Source organism: Marmota marmota, unplaced genomic scaffold (genome assembly GCF_001458135.2).
Source record: "Marmota marmota marmota unplaced genomic scaffold, marMar, whole genome shotgun sequence".
NCBI classification, from domain to species: domain Eukaryota; kingdom Metazoa; phylum Chordata; class Mammalia; order Rodentia; family Sciuridae; genus Marmota; species Marmota marmota.
Window position 1 is genome coordinate 2592881 of NW_025999926.1, and position 19421 is coordinate 2612301.

The 19421-nt window shown below is 39.9% G+C and overlaps 2 protein-coding genes across 6 annotated transcripts in view; both read right to left on the reverse strand.

Annotated features, from left to right (window-relative positions):
* Positions 1-11882, reverse strand: part of Secisbp2 (SECIS binding protein 2) — a 37095-nt gene extending 25213 nt beyond the window's left edge. For 2 of the 5 annotated variants that reach the window (XR_007346469.1, XM_015503948.2), the window contains exons 1-7: positions 11733-11882; positions 10327-10475; positions 6990-7239; positions 6300-6423; positions 4685-4914; positions 2666-2747; positions 856-1061 (exon numbers count right to left, since the gene is read on the reverse strand). Coding sequence is in view for 4 of the 5 variants with exons in the window: in XM_015503948.2 (XP_015359434.1) it covers positions 856-1061; positions 2666-2747; positions 4685-4914; positions 6300-6423; positions 6990-7239; positions 10327-10475; positions 11733-11768 (1077 nt within the window). In the remaining variant the exon portion in view is untranslated. The remainder of the gene's footprint in view (positions 1-855; positions 1062-2665; positions 2748-4684; positions 4915-6299; positions 6424-6989; positions 7240-10326; positions 10476-11732) is intronic. The other 3 variants (XM_015503949.2, XM_048800296.1, XM_015503950.2) reach the window with 3 other exon arrangements.
* A 1655-nt stretch (positions 11883-13537) lies between these two features.
* On the reverse strand, positions 13538-18829 carry Cks2 (CDC28 protein kinase regulatory subunit 2). Its single transcript, XM_015503951.2, has 3 exons — positions 18577-18829; positions 14914-15041; positions 13538-13872 (listed from the first exon to the last, which is right to left on the reverse strand). The coding sequence occupies exons 1-3, from the start codon at positions 18633-18635 to the stop codon at positions 13820-13822; spliced, it is 240 nt and encodes a 79-aa protein (XP_015359437.1). The 5' UTR covers positions 18636-18829; the 3' UTR covers positions 13538-13819.
* Positions 18830-19421: the final 592 nt, after the last annotated feature.

Consider the following 19421-nt stretch of genomic DNA (forward strand, 5'->3'; position numbering starts at 1 on the left):
CTGTGCTGTGCTCAGTACCTGGAGCAACCCAGAAACAGGGATGAGGTACCAGCAAAAGCCAAGTTCTGTGTACACATACAAGAGAAGGTCTCTACACAGAGCGGTGACAAGTAAGCAGTCTCGCTCTGCTCTAACAGTCACCATCACACCTTCTTGTAAGGGCATCACAAACACATAGCTCATCATCATGTGGGAGAATCTAAAGACATTTTTGGATATCAAAAAGCTCCTCATACTCAAAAAGACTGCCCTTCTTATACATTTACTAGACAAGGCCATATTTCAACTTCACAGACTTCTATACAATGAAAATCAAGAATATCTAGACTGGGGCTGGGTGAAGCTCAGTGGTACAGCATTTGCTGTGAGGAGCTGGGTCTGATCCCCAGCACCAAAGGAAGAAAAAAGAATTCAAAACAGTTCACAAACATTTTAAGGTATGGGTCTAAAACGTGGGTTCTCATGTTGAAAAATTATCATTTGAATTCCTTGATGAATATCCTATTCTTTTTTCAAGGTGCAAGTAAATAGCTTAGACTAGAGAATACAGGATGGAATGAAGCATGTTCACAGTTAGGACTAGGATGGGGAATCATCCAGTGGCATAGATTATCCCTCTTACTTTCCAATTCATTTTACATATGTATACATAGTATCTGCCATCCTGACCATGTTTAGGTGATCAGTTCAGAAGCATTACACACATCCATACTGTTGTGCAACTATCATTCCCACTATTTGCAGAGCTCTTTTCCTCTTGGAAAACTGAAACTTTTCCCATTAAACACTAACTCTCATTCCTCTTCCCCATGGATCCTGGCCACCATCTTGCTTTCTGTCTCCGGTAATGCACACCTTTTCAGTAGGATGAATGTGTTTCTCTTTGTTGTAGGAAGGATCCGAAGATAAAATTTCAGAGGATGACAAATTAACACTTTTAGGATCTGCTGATGAAGCAAACGTCTTTAGGTTTATCACGGAAGTAACATTTTTAGGAGCTGGTGACAGTTCTGAAGGTAACGTCTGCCGAACAATATAACCCATTGGTGTCCAAGATAACTCTGCTCAAAGATAACCAAAATTGTTGAACAACCTCAACAGTAAATCAGAAATTTCATAGTTACTCAAACATGCATTACATGAGGTAATTGCTCAGACAATAATTAAAATTAGGTTATTGTCCAAAACATCCCCTTGGAAACTATGGTATTCGCTAAACTTGTCTTTCTTCTGGGAGCATGCATGACAAATTTTTCCCGTAAAGACTGATTTTTCCTAGAAACTAGCTTTTTAACTTGGGAGGATGGAGGTGGGGAGACAAACAATAGTTTTGTTAAAAAAAAAAATCTACAATAACATCCATGTGGCAAACAAACAGAATTAAAGAGCTAAAGATCAAATTTTGGCCCTACTAACCTTGATGTGTACCTTTAACATCAGAAGTCAAAGATCACTAGACTTCAGCTATCACAATAACTGGTAATTTATTTCTCTTAGAACACAGGTATAAGTACAGCAACACTACTCCTTAGGTGCCCATGAAACTCTATACACAGACAAAACAAAAGGACATCCATCAGGACATGGGCAGATGAACACCTGTCAGCAGCTGTGGCTAACATCAAGGGAGGCTCTCTGTATCACTACAGAGCTATACATCCTCAGAGCAGCCTCAGAAGTGGAGACCCATACAAAAGCACATTTGTAAACACAAGAAAACACATCAATGAATAAATTCAAGTTTTCTGTTAGAACAAGCTACTATAAAATTTTCAAAAATAGGGTCCTATTATACTTTTTGACTATGTTACTTCTTGGCCAGGATAGGACAGATCAGCTCAGAGGGGCGCAGAAGTCAAAACTGTCTTCCTAACAGTAGAAAAGCATCAGTTGCCTCCTGCCTCTCCCTCCCTCCCCCGAGTATACCCTAGAGTGTTCCAAAGGTTACATGACATGCAACTATGGAGCAGGAAATGCCCAAGCAGATCTACAGAGCTAGATGTTAAAGAGCTACAAGTCTGTAATGCAAGGTTGCTCATATTAGTTTTTTAATCTTAGAAAATACTTATTTTTCATAAAACAGACTGTGAAAATGCAGTGCATTTCTCATTATTTTTAAGTGAAGTAACATTTAAAAATCTCTTCAACTTTAAATATAGTAAATCTTGACATATATTGCCCAAATAAAAAGAAATTCTTGGGCTGGGGTTGTGGCTCAGCGGTACAGTGCTTGCCTAACATGTGCGAGGCCCTGGGTTCAATCCTCAGCACACATAAAAATAAATAAACAAAATAAAGATATTGTGTCCAACTACAACTAAAAAATAAATATTTTTAAAAAAAGAAAAAGAAATTCTTTGGGATCTTTATCTTTTAAAGGTATTGGGGGTCCTGAGATCAAAAACTTTTTAAATTGGGTAATACTGAAGGAAGTACTCTTTTCTGAGTTCATAATTTCTCACTTAATTGCACATCTATTTCATTTAGAATTCTCATCTCTTTACAATCCTTGTGCATAGATGTTGAATCTCATTGACTTTAATTTTCTACACCAACACTATTAGTTGGGCAACAAAATAAAAATCTTTTTCATTCCACTGGAATTAAAAATGAACTTAGAAAATATGACACATTTTTTAAAATAATGTTTTGCAGGCATTCTTACCTGTTGTACATGAAGGGGAATTGGTAGCAGCATTATCAGTTACATATTCAGTTGAATTATTATTTTTCACCACCATTTCACCCTAACATGAAAACACATAACATGTCATCAGGGAAAAGCAAATTATAAAAAATGTCATAATACTATTGGAATAGCTTACTATAATACACCTATTAGAATGGCAGAAATCCATTGTAATAGCAACAACCCCAAATTCCAGAAAGTATGTGGTCCAATAGGAACTCTCATTCACTGGAGAGGATGCAAAACACAGCCACTTTGAAAGACAGTTTGGCAGTTTCTCACAGATGACTATCAAAACATGAAAACACATGAAGCGAAGTGAAATGGATATTACTAAGTGAAAGAATCCAATCTGAAAAGGCTACCTACTGTATGATGCCAACGATATGACATTCTAGAAAAGGTACAAGTGTAGAGATCAGTGGCTGGCAGGGTTTGGGGGAAAAGACGAACAGGTGGAGCAGATGACTTTCAGGGCAGTGACACTACACTGTATGCTCTAATGATGGTTGCATGTCATTATGCGTTTGTCTAATTAAGAATGTACAACACCAAGAGTGAACCCTAAAGTAAATTATGAGGTGATAATGATGTGTTTATGTAGGTTCATCAACTGTAACAAGCACACTACTCTGGGGTTGATGCTCATAGTCAGGGGAGGCCGTGCATTTGTGGTGACAGTGGTACATGAAAAGTCTTTGTCCCTGCCTCTCAATTTTACTGAGAACCTAAAACTGCTCTAAAAATTGAAGTCCAATTTTTATTTACTAATTTTTTTGCAGTTCTGAGGATTAAACCCAGGTGTGCTCTACCACTGAGCTATATCCCCAGCCATGTATGCATGTATGTATGTACGTATTTTATTTAAAATAAAAATAAGAACATATAGAAAAACATAAAAGAAAAAAAAGAACATACAGAATTCAAGATAATGAGGGAATCAGTATGTAAATCTTCTTCCACAAATGGATGAACCTATTTTATGTTCATAGGGTAAATGAAAGATCTATTTCTTTGTTATCCTTCTTCTTCCTCCTGTTTTCATACTGAGTTGTACTCCATCTCTCTCTTCAGTGGAAATTTATCAAAAATCATTTTAGAGATTACTAACCCAACACCATCTTTTCCTGGAAGTCTGAAGTCAATCCATTCAAGGAAAATGTCTCAATTTTTTGGACTAAACCTTCTGAGACCAAATGCTGAATACTATGTAATTTAAAATTATAAAGCAGCCAAACTGAAAGCACCTATTGCACCTTTTTTTCTTTTTTGGGTATTGGTTAGTGAACCTAGGGACACTTTACCACTGAGCTACAGTCCCAGCCCTTCTTATATTTTATTTTGAGAGAGCATCTCACAAAGATACTTAGGGCCACATTAAGTTCCTTAGTTATGTTTCAAACTTGTGAGCCTCCTATCTCAGTCTCCCAAATTGCTAGGATTACAAACTTGTGAGCCTCCTATCTCAGTCTCCCAAATTGCTAGGATTACAGGTGTGTGCCACTGTGCCCAGCTCTAATGCAATGAATTTTGTTGAATCTGTTGTATAATTAGCAAGACACAGATGCAGATAAAGTTTGAAAATTAAGAAGTTACAATATGTAGTTTTAAATACTACTTTTAAAAAGTCCTTTTTCTCTATATTGGAAAATGGCTATCAGAATGCAATGCTAGAGATGACATATTTTAAATGTGCTGTCAAAGCAATTAGACTAAGCCAGAAACTTTTTCTTCTGAGGCACTACAATACCTTTCATCTAAAAGATAAAATGATTTTAGGAGGTTCTTTTAAAAAATAATAAGAGGTAGCAGCCTCATTGTTAAAAAATTCAAATAACTGAGAAGGTCAGATAAGTGAGGGATGAAAGGCCTCCCCAATGATGTGGACTTCACAGCCCTCATCAGGATCATGATAAGGTGGTGGCTGAAATGACATAACTGAAAAGGTGTATACTGAGGACAGAGAGATAGATAGACACAGAACCCCCAACTCACCTCTGACACTGTTGCAACTGGTTTTCCCACTTCTCCAAGGAGAGAGATGTTGGTCGAGGTCGAGTGGAAAGGTCCCCACCTGGATTGTTTTTGTATCTCTGCCATATTATTATTCTGTGGACTCTGCAGTTCAGGAAAATCCAATCTGCTAAATTCAAATTCAGGTTTGGAAGTAGACACATGTTTTGCAATGATTCTGGATTTCTTATCTGTTTGTTTATGATAACCATCTGTAATTACAGAATGAAAAGATATAATTTGATGACTAATATTTCAGCTTAAATTTCAGAGTAGAAAGTCTACTGCTATTGATGTACTGGGCTGCTGTCAAAAACATCCTAACTGTGCTGGTGTTGCTTACTTTTTTTACAGTAGTATAAAACTCAAATGACCAGTAACATGGATCATTCTTGTTTCATCATCATAAGCAAATGTGAAATGCATTTCAAATGTGGGGAGTAATTCTAAAGCTGATGAAATAGTTACTTCAACCTGACTGTACAGCTTAGCATTTTAATTATTTGTAATATGTATTTTAGAGTTTTGCATGTTTAAGGAGATTCTACCAAAACTTCCTTTATGTAGTAAACTTTCTACCTTTCAGTTTTCTGGAACAAACTGGAAGAAGGCAAGTAGAATGAAACTTACAGCCTTCTTCCCATCATTTTCTTTAAGTGCAACGGATGACGTAGGTTGCAGCACCATGAAGCCCCTCGATAAACTGTGAGGCCAGAGCTACTATAGTTAACAATTAAAACTTTCCTTTCATCTTTCCATGTGCCAGGTAGTTTATGAGTGAAGTCAGTGAAAAGAGATAAATTTCCAAAGTACATAATATAAATGACACATGAATAAATTGGTAGTTCCAGAAATTACACAATTATAAAAGCTTTAAGTCATATAAATAGGTGATGCTTATGATCAAACTGTACTAGTAAAAAATTTACAGAAACAAAATAGGACACCACAGGTTGGGGTTGTGGCTCATTGGCAGAGTGCTTGCACAAGGTCCTGGGTTCATTCCCCAGCAATAAACAAAAAAAAAGAAAGCTTATAAAATATGACATCACACAGAATCACTCATTTTCAACCAGACTGGAACAGAAGTTTTCAAGCTAAGAGTAGATGTGACTTGTGGCACAAATAAAAACCATGCCTCTGAGTAACTACCATGCCCAAATTTGGTATTTTTTAGGATGGGATTTTAACCAAAACCTCTTTCACCTACTAAAAGTTTCCCAGAAGAACATCAGAGATGCTACTTCAGAAATGAACATGGTGAAACAAATACCAAGGATATGGTGATGATTTGCTTTTATTTAAGAGCATATTTTGAAGCTTGTGGTTATCACCCAATTGTCACTTAATCTCAGACAAGTTCTTCATGTGTAAAGCAAGGTTCCCTTCTGAATACACAAGGTAAAGCGTATCACATAGTAATTCCCCACCTGGGAGAAAAGACTTCCAGAATCTCACAGGAAGTCTGATGCCCTCAGCTGTACCAGGCTCCAAGTCTCAATTCTTAAAAAGTCACAATGAACAAGTCCAAAGAAATAGCTGATGTTTTGAGGTAGATGGAGTTACATGGACAGTACACATAGTTTGTTATTTTTACCTGATTTCAAACTGTTCTCAGCATGAACGGACAAATGATGGGAACCTTTAGCTGATTTTATTTCAGATGATATTGTACCATCAGCCTTTTTACTGTTAAACTTTTGCGCATCACAGTTTTTTTTCTGCAGAAAAGATTTAAAAGCATCATGAAATAAGAAAGCCAACACTATAAAAAGAAGTTTAAAATAGCAAATTAGGAAGTAGTCATAATTCGTTTTTAAAAAGTTTATACCAAATCATTTCTTTTTTTTTTTTTTGTGTCCCTGGGGACTGAACCCAGGGCTTTGTGCATGCAAGCCATGAACTTTACAAACTGAGCTATATCCCAGCCCCAAATAATTTCTTAAGAGGCTAAATACCACAAAAAGATATGTGTGCTAGACACAGAGGTGCATGCCTGTAATCTCAGTGACTCAGAGGTTGAGGCAGTAGGATCGCAAGTTCAAGGCCAGCCTCTGCAACTTAGCCAAGGCCCCGTCTCAAAATTCTAGAAACATTTTTAAAGATTAAAAACAAAAAAACAAAAGATCTGGGGATATAGCTCAGTGGTAAATTCCCAGTATCAAAAAAAAAAAAAAAAAAATGATAAGTAGTGCTTAAATATCATGCAAAAATACACCAGTTCCTTATATTTTAAACATTAAAGCAACCAACTCAAGAATATAAAAAAACCATAGCATTTCCTCACCTTAAGCAAAGCTTTTGTTTCTTGTGGGAGGGGGCACCTGTGTTCATTTCGGGGCTTTACTGTCCGAAAACCCCGGTAACAGCTGGGCTGGTTGTAATCATACTTCGAGGCAGGCACTGAGCAAACATTTTGTGTAGACTCAAGGGTATAAAGAGAATAGGCATATGGATGGAGCGTTATCTCTGAAGATAAATACTGAGGTGGAAACGTTGATGGTCCAAAGGCTGTTTCTTCAGTATATATCTTCTGTCTAAAAAATATACATTACAGTTAAGACTTCATAATATAAACCAAGGAGCTTAAAATTTCATAATAAACTCAATCATTTAAGTTTTTAGATCATTCACTTTAACATTGGATAGCACTAATTAAAAGCCAAGTAAAGGAGCTAGGGTTGTGGCTCAATGGTAGAGTGCTCGCCTAACACGTGTGAGGCCCTGGGTTTGATCCTCAGCACCACATAGAAATAAATAAATAAAATAAAGGTATTGTATCCAACTATAACTAAAAAATATTTAAAAAAAGCTAAATTAAAAATCTTTCTCATTTCACAAATAAAGATGCTGACCTGTTTCCGTGTATTTTTCTCCATAAGCAATGTTAAGAGGAACCTGCTCCAGCAGCTTTCCACTCTCCTGCTGGCCAGTACTTGGAAACGCCTCTCTTTACAACCCTGGTCAAAAAACCCTGCTGAGAGGCTGCTCAATAGCCTGCAGAGCACACCCTCCTCCTGGAGCCATGGGCTCCTGCAGATCATCTTCCTCCAGTCCTTCCCTGTTCCAAGTTCTCCACAACACTTGTGTTTTGCTGACTATGAGGGCCAGAATACAAAGGGGATAGATTCTTGGCACTGAGGTCAGCAATCACACTCCCTACAAACAACACAGATGCCATTTCTGAAAACTGCTATTGCGTCAATTTTTTCAGCTGGTAGATTAAAGCAAAATACAGCTTATCACTGACTTAAGCAACGTTAATGTAAGACTGGAGATTTCAATTATTTTCCAAAGAAAGCTGATGCAATGACAAAATGCTAAGCAGACAAGTTACAATACAAATCACAACCTCCTTATTCCCACACTGAAAGGTAGAAAAATCCAAGTCTAGTCATTACACATCCTATGCAGTCTTCCTGTCTCCTCGTTGGGGGCTATGAACATAGGCACCCCTTACCAGAAACCATATATGTAATCTGTTGAAAGTAGAGTCTGTGGAGTAAAAAAGGGGGTCATTGTAAGCTCTGCCTGCCACACAAGAATGAGCTTTACTATTTTCACTTCCCTTCAGTGCATACTGCTTTGTATCACGGTGTACTAATTTCATGATGTTATAATAAACTTAGATCTGGTAAGAGCTTTTATTTATAGACATTTACCTCTAATAATGAAATATTCCTAGCTAAAAACCAAAAAAACCCTCTTACTGAACTTTTTCTGTTCCACAGAACATCTGACCTATTGCTGCTTCAAACTGCACTGGAACTAGTTCTTTTAGAAAAGAAGGAGATTCAAAGGTTTGTCCCACTACCTACATGCTCCTGTGAATTCTATGCTTGATTCTGTTCTGTGCCTCAGAAAATCTAATGGAATGGCTGGGGATGTGGCTCAGTGGAAAAGCACTTGCCTAGCATTTGCAAGGCCCTAGGTTCCACCCCCAGAACACCAAAAAGAAAAAAAGAAGGAAAAGGGAAAAAGAATGAAATTCTAATGAAGGGCAAGTGAAGGTGAAGAATCTGTTCTTCAAAAGAAGGGCACAGGTTTATATCTTTCTCAACAAAACATGTACAGAAGCCAGGCATAGCAGCTCACAGCTGAGGCTCAGGCAGGAGGATGGCGAATTCCAGGCAAGCCTGAGCAACTTATTGAGACCCTTTCTCAAACACCACCAATACACGTGTGTGCGCACACACATACACATGTGAACAATCATGAAGAGTGTTTTTCTTTTAGCAGGTTTCTAAGTAATTTTTTCTCTATTTCCTGTGCCTGAATCCAATGAAAATCCTCAAGCACTCTTCCTTAAAAATTGAAGGTGAAGTCATTACCTCATTCAAAACACCACCAATGTTCCCTATTTCCTACCCAGCAAACCTAAACTTTTCTGCAGTATTATCTAGGCTTCCAATCTCTACGAAGCAAAGTTCAGCTGTTAGATATTGCTAAGCCATGTGCAAGTTCTTCTCCAAGCTGATTGGTTTTAACTAAACACATCAGCCACTGCTCTCTGAAATTTCCAAAGTATACTGCAAGATGCTAAAAATGTTCAACCAATTCTTGCCAACTGTAGTAGCAGTTTTGAAAAACACTACTATTAAACTCAAGCCAAAAGAACTAAATGCTAATTCTGACTCCATGCAGAACCCCATATACCCACCAAAGACCAATTATAGCACATTAGGTTTCAACTTTTGTCAACAATTACACCTTCTGATGTTTCTGAAACACAACAGATAAATCAATGATTTTCTTATTCATTATAGTTTTCATCCTTGAAAATAATTCTGGAATTTATATACAGTATAAAAGGAGCATGAAGCACAGGATTTGTACATAAGCACTAGAGCTGATTCAGACCTTAAAAACAGAGATACAAATAAATCTACATAATTATGTGAAAGGTTAACACTTATTTTTCCAAATTCAGCAAAAAATGAAAGTCATTTTGGTAAATATCAAGAGGATGAATCTTGAGGAGGAAAAGGAGAATCTAAAGAAAAACATAAGCATTCTTTCAATTAAAAGAATTTAAAAACCACAATTTGTAAAATTCATCTATAGAACATATATAAAGTAAAATAATTAAAAGCAAAAGCCAGAATTTCTTAAAAAAAAAAAAAAACCTATTCACATAGAAGAGGCCATAGTTACTCATTCCAACCCATTCCCTGACCAAGATTTTAAAATGTTAACCCTTAAAAATAAAGAACATGTTATCTATTTGATTCTCCCTTTGTCCTTTTCTTCTTACCCCTCCTTGCCATTTCTTCTTCCATCCCAGATATATGATTTTCCCCCCAGTACAGGGGATCAAACCCAGGGCCCTGTGTATGCTAGCCAAGCATCTATCACTGAACTATAGTCCCTGCCCCTAGATACATGATACAGTTACTGTATGAACTCTGAGTATGGAAGAAGGGCAGAGGCAAAGTTCCAGCTTTTATCACAGGATATAGTTAAGCTGTACAACTGGCTCAGATGTTTTTCATCTAGAGAGTATGCTCTCACCATCTGCAGGACTTTAATGTGGTAGCTGTGGCATGTATGAAAACCCAATCACTGTTATGTTAAATCCATGAAATAAGCCCCTACATAAGACAAGATGTTTAGAAAATACATACTCAGTCACAGATGGTTCCTGTACAAATGGATAGTAAGTTGCTGCACAGCTAGGGAAGACACATGTTGCTGAGGACTCAGACCATGCCGCATTGAGCCCAGCAAATTTGGGGACAAAAGGTTTGACATCTGCTGACAACTTGACGCTGCCCTGTGGAAAAAAGGTGGATTTGAGCTACATACCTTCTAAGAGCAACCAAATGCAAACAAACAAAAATAAAACCCAAAGAGGTACTCCATTATAACCCCACAACTGTTGTTTAAAATCTTCTGCCTAGGTCAGGTGTCATGGTGCACACCTGGTGCACTCCTAGAACCCAGCAACTCAGAATGCTGAGGCAGAAGGATGGCAAGTTTGAGGCCAGCAACTCAGCAAGACCCTTTCTTCGGGAAAAAAAAAAAAAAAAATTGGGAATGTAGCAGTAGTGGAGCACCTCTGGGTCCAATCCCCAGTACAGTTAAAAAATACTTGTATTTTTTCCTAGCAAAGAATTTCTTTACTAATGCTTTATTAGAAAAACATTTTTCAAATGTTAAAAGTGAAAAATAAGGAAAATCAATTAAAATGGAAATAAATAAAGCCTATATTATGTAATAAGGATTACAACTGCTGTTTCTATAGTTTTAAATTTGGAATACGGGCATTTAACCTATATCAGTTTAACTAGGTATAACAGAGTGCCTCCTTGGACTTAACTGCTGTCAAATATGCTCAGGAAACACTTAACTGTAGCACTCACAACACTGTTGCATAGGTTTATTTCCATTAAATTTCTCAGAAAAGTCACACAAAACATTTGCTTGTTACTCAACAGAGCACTAAGTCTCTTGCTTTATTAGAAAAACAAGATATGATTTGGTAGAACATTATCCTATTGTCATGAGCCCCTGGAACTTAAAATAAAGTGTTTTTTGTTTGTTTGTTTGTTTGTTTTGTTTTGAGGTTCTTGAAGTAGGTAGTATTTAGAAATAGGTAGTAAGTGACTTACTTTCACCAAGAACTTTTGTAAATAAGACTAAAGCCAATTTACGTTTTGACAGGGCTCGTTCCAGCGGCTGAGGGTGTAGGGCGAAGGTCGAAGTTAAGAAAACCCAGGGAGCTAGAAAACCAGTTACTCCTTCCCCACAGCGCGGCCAGCTTGCCGAGGACCCAACTCTCGCCCCCGGATCGCGGGGCAGGGTGGCATACGCCCGCCTCTGTGGCATCACACCCCGCCCGCGGCGCTGACCACCGGGGGACCTGGGGTAAGTGGCCGACACCTCAAGGACTACCTAGGACCCCCAGGTGCCCGTTCCCGCCGGCCACCCCGACACCTCCGGACTGAGACGCCCCCAAAGGAAGCCACGTCTACAGGCTAAAGCCGCCGAGAGCTCGCCCGCCATGGCAGGAAGCCCCTGAGACCTTTACCTCGCCTTCGGACTCCCGCTGCCCCTCTGACGCCATGGCAGGCGGCTCTGAGGAGCCCCCACCAAGAGACGACAGCCGCAGGGCCCAGATCACTCAGCGTTTCCGCCCTCGGAGGCGGCGCCAGGAAGTGCGTCAGTGAAACGCGACAGCGCCTCCCCCGCCTTCCGGCGGGAAGAACTGGAGGCCCGGGGCCTCTGGGAGCAGCCAGCGGAAGTCACCCCGGGTGAGGAGGCGCGGCCCAAGGGTGAGATATAGGAACTGGGCTGTCTTCACGTGCAGGACTCAAGGCTTAGCGGGAAGCCGAGGGTTACGAGGATTCCTCGGTAGGGTACCCTGCGAAGGCCCTTTACCACGGTGGCCTCGCCGCACTTCCCAGATCCCCTCTTGATTGAAGACTTGAGGGGGTGTCTCCTATACACTGTGAAGAGGCTTCCGGACCTTGTAGGGTTTGGGGGGTACTGGGGATTAACCTCTGGAGCAGTCAACCACTGAGCCACACCCCTGAGTTCCTTCTGAGCTGCCGGAATTACAGGCCACCCACCCTGCCCCTGCCAGAGACCCTGTAGGTTTGAAAGTCTATTAGTGCCCCAAATTTAAGAAACACCTAGCAGTTTGGAAGTTACAATGGAAAGGAATTTGACCTCAAAATTGTTATTTCAACAATTGTTGAACATTTAAAAAATGTGCCAGGGGAGGGTAAAGAGATGGAAAAATAAGATTTTCGCAGGATGGAGAAAAAGGCTCTCCACAAGGGAATGTGTTAACCACAAAAAATTAAAGTACAGGGAGGACAGAAGACATGCTGGAAGCCCACAGAGCTGATTTCAAAAGATGCTCAAGAAGTCTGAGAGTGCGCATGCTAATTTAAAGATGAGAAGATGTTTGCCTGTAATGCAGACCACTTAAAGACTGGGGGCTAATTAAATTGAAACAAATCCCTTGCAGACTATTGAATAATACAGGTATTTTTTTCAAGCTATAAATGCTGGCAGTTCTTGTTCGTGTTTCTGTCCAGATGGGTTCTCAGACTGTTACAATTAAAATTGCCTGTATAAACCCAAGCCTAAGGTCTGACAGGAAATCTGTGCTGAAGGTTGAAGGGTCACCATTGGCTGCCACCATTCCCTCTCAGCTAATATATTTTGTGTTCATTAAATACACTTTCTAAATAAAAGTGCCTGTGTTCCCTGGCCAACTCATCACTAAGCACATCAATTAAGATGTATCTGCTTTTAATGCAATTATTTTTTTAGTAGCTAAAAAGGCAATCTAAAAAAATGCAAAATATAACGTGAAGATGTTGTACAGTGCTTAACTTTTAATACTGACAATGTAATTGTTATACTGATACACGTAATTGTTATACTGATACACGTATGAGTAAAAAAACAAATCCTACTATAATGCACAATAAAAAATACGGGGAAAACCAAACAAAAAATTATCCCCACTTGGCAAATTGAGATAGTGGTTTCTCTGAAAACCCAATAGTAGTGGCACTTTTTTTAGATAAGTGGAAGGAACCCAAATAGTATTGAGGAGGGCTTTTTTCCATTCACTTGGAGATTCTACACACTAATAACAAAGCTTTAAATCTACTTTGGTTCTAGTTTAATCACACACCTGTTTTTTGTTTCTTCAAGTAAATTCAATGGTGTCACCCCCCCTCCATACCAAGCTATTTTAAACTCATTTGACATTTCTTTCATGTAAGTTTATTTCCTCAGGGTTAAAATTATAAAATGAAAATATCAATAGTCACAAATTAAATGTAAAAAAATATACCTCGGTAACTTCAAACGGTGGTAAATGCAACATACAAACTTTATTTAACAAAAGTAACAGGTAATGTCAAATAGGCACTTATATTAAAGAGAAAAACTGACTAGAAGAAATTTTATCTTAAACACCTTACAATAAGCTACTTGCAGTTGCATTTAACTGAGCTCTGTTGCTGTGAAGAATACAGCTCATGCACAGGTATGGATGAATGATTTGTACATTTTTCAAGTATTCACTGAATACTACCTTATATACACATATACATTAAATTTGAGAAAGATTTAATTGATGATCCCAGATAGACTTCATTTTTGTTGGTCTTTTGGAAGAGGTCGTCTAAAGAGAAGAATATGGGGTTCTGTGAAAAGAAAAAATGTTTAGTTTAATATGGTTAACAAAACTACTAAACTGATTCAACTATTAATGGGATTATTGTATCTAAATGAACTTTGCTTCAAAGTCACTATTAACAGTTATTGAAGGAAAACTTTTCTGATAATTAGAACATTCTTCTGATATTTTAGCCTGGAAACAAGTGTAAGTAGAGAAGCTTTACCTTCTACCTTTACAATCTCCATTCCAGTGAAAAGAAAAATATTCTATTGGGAAAAGTACATTCCCTTCAAATCAGCTACTAGCTCTCAACACTACTGTACATTAAAAACAACCAGGGATCCAGGTGCTGTGGCAGATGCCTATAATCCCAGAGACTCAGGAGGCTGAAGCAGGAGGAGTCCAAGTTTGAGGCCAGCCTCAAACTTAGTGACAGTCTATTTGAAATTTTTAAAAAATTAAGGACTGGGGACGAACCTCTGTGGTAAAGCTTCCCTGGGGTTTAATCCCCAGTGCCAAAAAACACACACTACCCCGCCACAAACCCCAAAACAACAACAACAAAAAAAAAAAACAGGAACCCCTACCTCCATAGAACCCACTGTCAATAGATGGAGCCCCAAGAATCTGCAGTTCAGTTCCTTAGTTGCTTTTGTATTTTTTGGGGAAAGGCCCATTTGATTAGGTGCCCCAATACCAAGAAACATGTGAACATGGGTGGCACATGTATGATCATAAGCTATCTAATTTACTCTTAATGTAGCAAATTCCTTTTTTTTTTTTTTTTAAATGAAGAGCTACGGAAGTTCCAGGTAATGACAAAATACTTTAGATACGATTAACAATGACAAATATTAAAACAGAACTATTTAAATTATTCTTGTAGGTAGAATAATGTAATATTCTCATTCCTATGGAATAGGAATGATCTCCGGGGACAGAAGGGCTCAGTCATTTAGAAAAGCCAAGTTTATCAGAATCACTTTAAGATTCTGAATGTTCATGTTACTAAAATTTGATACAGCCACTATTTTAAATTCAGTTGCCACTTTGTAGCAAAACTTACCTGGCTCATGAATCATGTAATGAACCCAGCCTAGACTCTGTTGGACACCAAGTCTCCTCCACTCCTCTTCAGACATTAGATGAGTTTTGGGTACTTGTTTGGAAAGTTCTCTGGGTAACATGACATGCCTGTTAGAAGATATAACCAAATATTAGTGATTTGCATCTTTCATACAATTACCATTTTATACATGTACCTTTAAGTTATTAAAAATTGTGTGGTGGAGTATGTATAGCTCAACAGTAGTGTTTGCCTGGCATGAGGGGAGGCTCTGGGTTCGGATTCCAGGCATCACAAAAAACAAGGACACTAATAGCTTGAGTTTTGCCCTCAAAACAAAGTTCTCTAAAACAACTCTATGTTACAATGTCTTTGATGTCATTGAGTATACGACGAGTCAAGAGTATGCTGTGTCCCTAAGCAGAATACATTTTATTTGGGGCAAACTTTTTAACAGAATGCTTGCTTGTAAGTCAATCTTCTCCAGTTAACATCACCATTTAAGTCACATGGTTACATATCCTAGCCTCTCCTACAGCTAGGTTTGGTCATGAAACCAAATTCTGACCAACAGATAATCAGAAAACACACAAATTCATGAAAAATACCCTCAAAGGAAAAGAACTTAACCAACTCTTCTTTTTCTTCTTCCTGTTGGAATGGAGGGTGGGTGGTAAAGCAAAAGAGGTAAGAAGCCCGTTTCCTGATAGTAAAGCTCTCATTCCTGCCCTGGACTACTGGACTTTTACCTCATGGGAACAAAAATTTAGGGTAGTTAAATTTTGTGTCCTGTTAACACTAGATCAACAGCAGAAACAAGTTATTGTATACTGCAGAAATTGCTTTAGGCATCAAGTACTTTGTTCAAAATAAAAATTAAAAAAATACTAACACAATTTACATGTATTTACAACTTATATAGACCTTCAGTTTTCCAGTAAGTTACTTATAGCCAAAATTAGTCTTCAATGTCAAATCAAGACTATGTACAACTGTAGATTGATGAAGTTCTTAAAAACAAAACCACACCCCGTGTTCCCTTAGAGCATTTAATTTCCATAAAAAGATTTTACAAAAGACAATCCTCAGCCCCATATTTATCATTTCCAGGGATAGTAAGAGTTGTACACAGAGCCAACCACTCACTAACCCATTTTTATGACCAGTATGGGATTATCTAACCTGTCTGTAAGTCTGCTGGCTAGGTGATTAGTGCAAGGTAGTCACATTTTAGCATATGCAAAAACTGAACCCATAACAGTTTGGTGCTTAAAATTGGTTATCAACTTAATTTTATGGTCAGTTAATTATGTACCAATTTAGTATTATTTGCAAGGCAAAAGTAAGGCTTAGAGTAAGTTATGTAGACAGATTATGCTCACTACCGCAGACCATAGAATTTTCACCAATTCCAGTGAATTATAAGGGGATTTGTAGTACACATCAATAATCACTCATTCTTGAAAAGCTGCTTAGCTTTTTAGGCTCTACAAAAACTCCTTGTATATTCAATACCTTGTATATTGTTGATTAGTATCAAGACAATGAAATGTTTTTGTACACTTGCTTTCATGAACAGAATATCTACATAAATGTAGAATTATTTAAATGTAAGTTTCCAAGTCTTATCTTCATAAACCATATAAACTGGCTCTCCTTTGTTGGAGTTAAGAGGCAAAAATTTTTAAGTAGATTTAAACTCCCATAGTGATTCTACCTGTATTTTACTACATGGTGACAGTTTCCAAAATAACTGCATCCAACTTTTACTTCAGTTGAAATAACAGTACAGATATCATTTTTGCCACTGGGGATCGATCCCTCATGCATGTGAGAACAGTTTTTAACCCCTGGATACATCTCAGCCCAAGTATTAATAATTACCAAGAGTTAATAATCCTCAGTTTTCTTCCTGCAAAGACAAGACTCCCATGATCCTAAAAAAGATATGGCATCCATCTATTTTATAGCCTTTACAAAAGGTATGCAAGTGCAAGAGAAAGGACTAGAAAATTAAGTCTGCAAATACAAAAGAAAAAAAAAAAACAGACTGCTCACAGAAAAAAGAAATATTGCATGTAGCACCACTATATACAAACCACCCTAGATTCACACCTCAGTGGTGAATTATCAGTATGTACTCCCAGCTTTCAGGAGATTGTTAACCTACATAAGGTTAAGTGGCTTGGTCAATTAAGATCAGTTCCTTCAGGTGTGCAGGTACACACCTGTAATCCTACCCACTGGGGAGGCTAGGCAGAAGAATAGCTCAGTAGGAAAGCATTCCTACGGTCAATTCCCCAATATCAGCAAAATAAAACCAGAAACTTAAAACTGTATTGGGTTAGAATAAAGTATTTCAGACATGCCAAGATATTCTTCTATACATTACCACAAACAACGTTGTAAATCAGATTTAGTGCCTATCATAGAAGATCATTTGAGTATATTAAAAATGAAGAGACCACTAACAGATGTCAGAGAAGTATTTTAGTCTAATTTTAATAGTATGCCCTAGAAGAAATTTACATAGACCCATAAAAGTTTACTCTAAATACTTGGTTCCAGATTGTTCCAAAATTTATAATTCGCCAAATTTTAGAAAGATACTAGTTTACATTCAGTCCCTTGTTGGATATCCCCAGTTGGGCTCTTGGTTAACATCATCCCACAATTACCACTGAGCAATGTATAGTTACTACGTAAAGATTTCAAATGCATGTATGGCCAGAAAAGTGAGAAATTTTTTTTCTAAGAATATGAAGCAATTCAAATAATACTAACAGTTAAAACGGCCTGGAGTAATATTGCTTTCTTCCTGTAACCTCCCCCTGACTAAGGTTGAGGGCAAAAAGACCACCCACTCAAAACGTAAATTTCTTCCTCAAACAGCGTTCTTGGAAATCTCTTCCAAGAGGGCAAACAAAAACAAGGTCACCGTGGCCAAGGGCAGCTTTTCCCAGAATGCAGCATTGTAGTTATGACCCAGGAGGACAAGGGGTGGCCTGGTCCTTGAAGCCACGCCCCAATTAAATTAAGTTCGATACACAACAAGGCCAACACATTTTAAGCATCCCCACCTCCCACAATTCCATTTGCTGAATTTTACTGGTTCCAGTTGAGCCTCTACTTTCTAGTGCACCGCTGCAGAATTCGCAAGTCAAAAACGCAATTTGCTCACAGTATACGAGCAGGGGAAAGTGCCTAAAATCCACTCGGGTTGTCCACTGGGTCCTGGAACGAGGCCCGGTCAATCGTTGTGCTTTGCGCGAGCGCACCCTCGCCTCCGCCATCGCTCCGGTAAACAGTCGCAAATCCCCGCGGGGCTCCTTTCTCGAGGACTCCGCTCAGCCTAACTTTCAGTACCGCCAACTTCAAAAGCAAGCCAGCGCCTTTCCCCAGGGCCCGCCGCGACCCGGCAAAGCCCGCACTGGGCTGATCCGCCAGGCCGCGTCCCTTACTGCCGACGGCGCGCCCGGCACCCGCCGCCCCTGATTCCGCGGCGCGGAGCCTCCCGGGCCGGTTCCGGTCTGGGCACGAAACCCCGGCCGTGAGCGCCGCTCCTCCATCTCAGGGTTGGCGAACAAAGGCATCCTCCATGCGCCCCGACTCCGGGGCGGCGAGGGCTCGGNAGGCCAAGTGGGGTCCGCGAAAGCCGCTCACCGGTACTCATAGTGCTCGTCGAAGTACTTGTCCGAGTAGTAGATCTGCTTATGGGCCATACTGCCGGCGCGCAGCGGGGCGGAAACGAGGCGGAAACCGGACTGCAGAACGGGCGAAGCGGAACGCACGTCCGTTTCAGGCCAGGGCAACGACTCGACTAAAACCAACGACCGCAGGCCCAACGCTCTGGATTTGAATCCGACAGCCCAGCGCTGATTGGGCAGCAGCTCCGACCAATCACGTTTCAAGCAACCACTAGAGGGCGGAGCCAGCGCCCAGCCTCTCACTGCTCCTTCTCCATGGCCTTCTCTTCCGGTTAGCCAATCAGAGGCCTGTTGCGAGGTTACCCAGGGGAGGAAGTAAAAGTTTGGTTAGGCGCGGAGTGGGCGGCCCAGACGGACAGGGGCGTGGTCAGAAGAGGGCGGAACCAGGACATTAAGAGCAGCAGGGAGCGTGCGCGGGGTTTTAGAAAGTTCCAGGGTTGCGGAGCCGTTGTGCGCGGACCTGTGGGTGGGTGAAATATCGCGGGGTTTGGCGGGACCGGAAGCGCTGTCTGCGGGGCTCTGTGCGGAAGGGATCCCTTGGGTGATGCCAGGTGCACCCGGCCTCTCGCGCTCAATCTAGTTTGAAAAGGGTTGAGAAGCAGAAGGCAGAGGGTCTGAGGAGGCTGCGCCGCCCTCTCGGCTCACCTGTCCCGAGCCTGACTTCCGGCGCGCCCTCTGCGAAGCGGCGGAGGCCGGGAATGGTGGTGGGCCTTCCCTTCTGGCCACGCCCCGCCACCCAGGTGTGGGGAATTCACCCTTTAGGTGTTCGCCCCGGCCCTCGGTGACGACGCTCTGATCCGC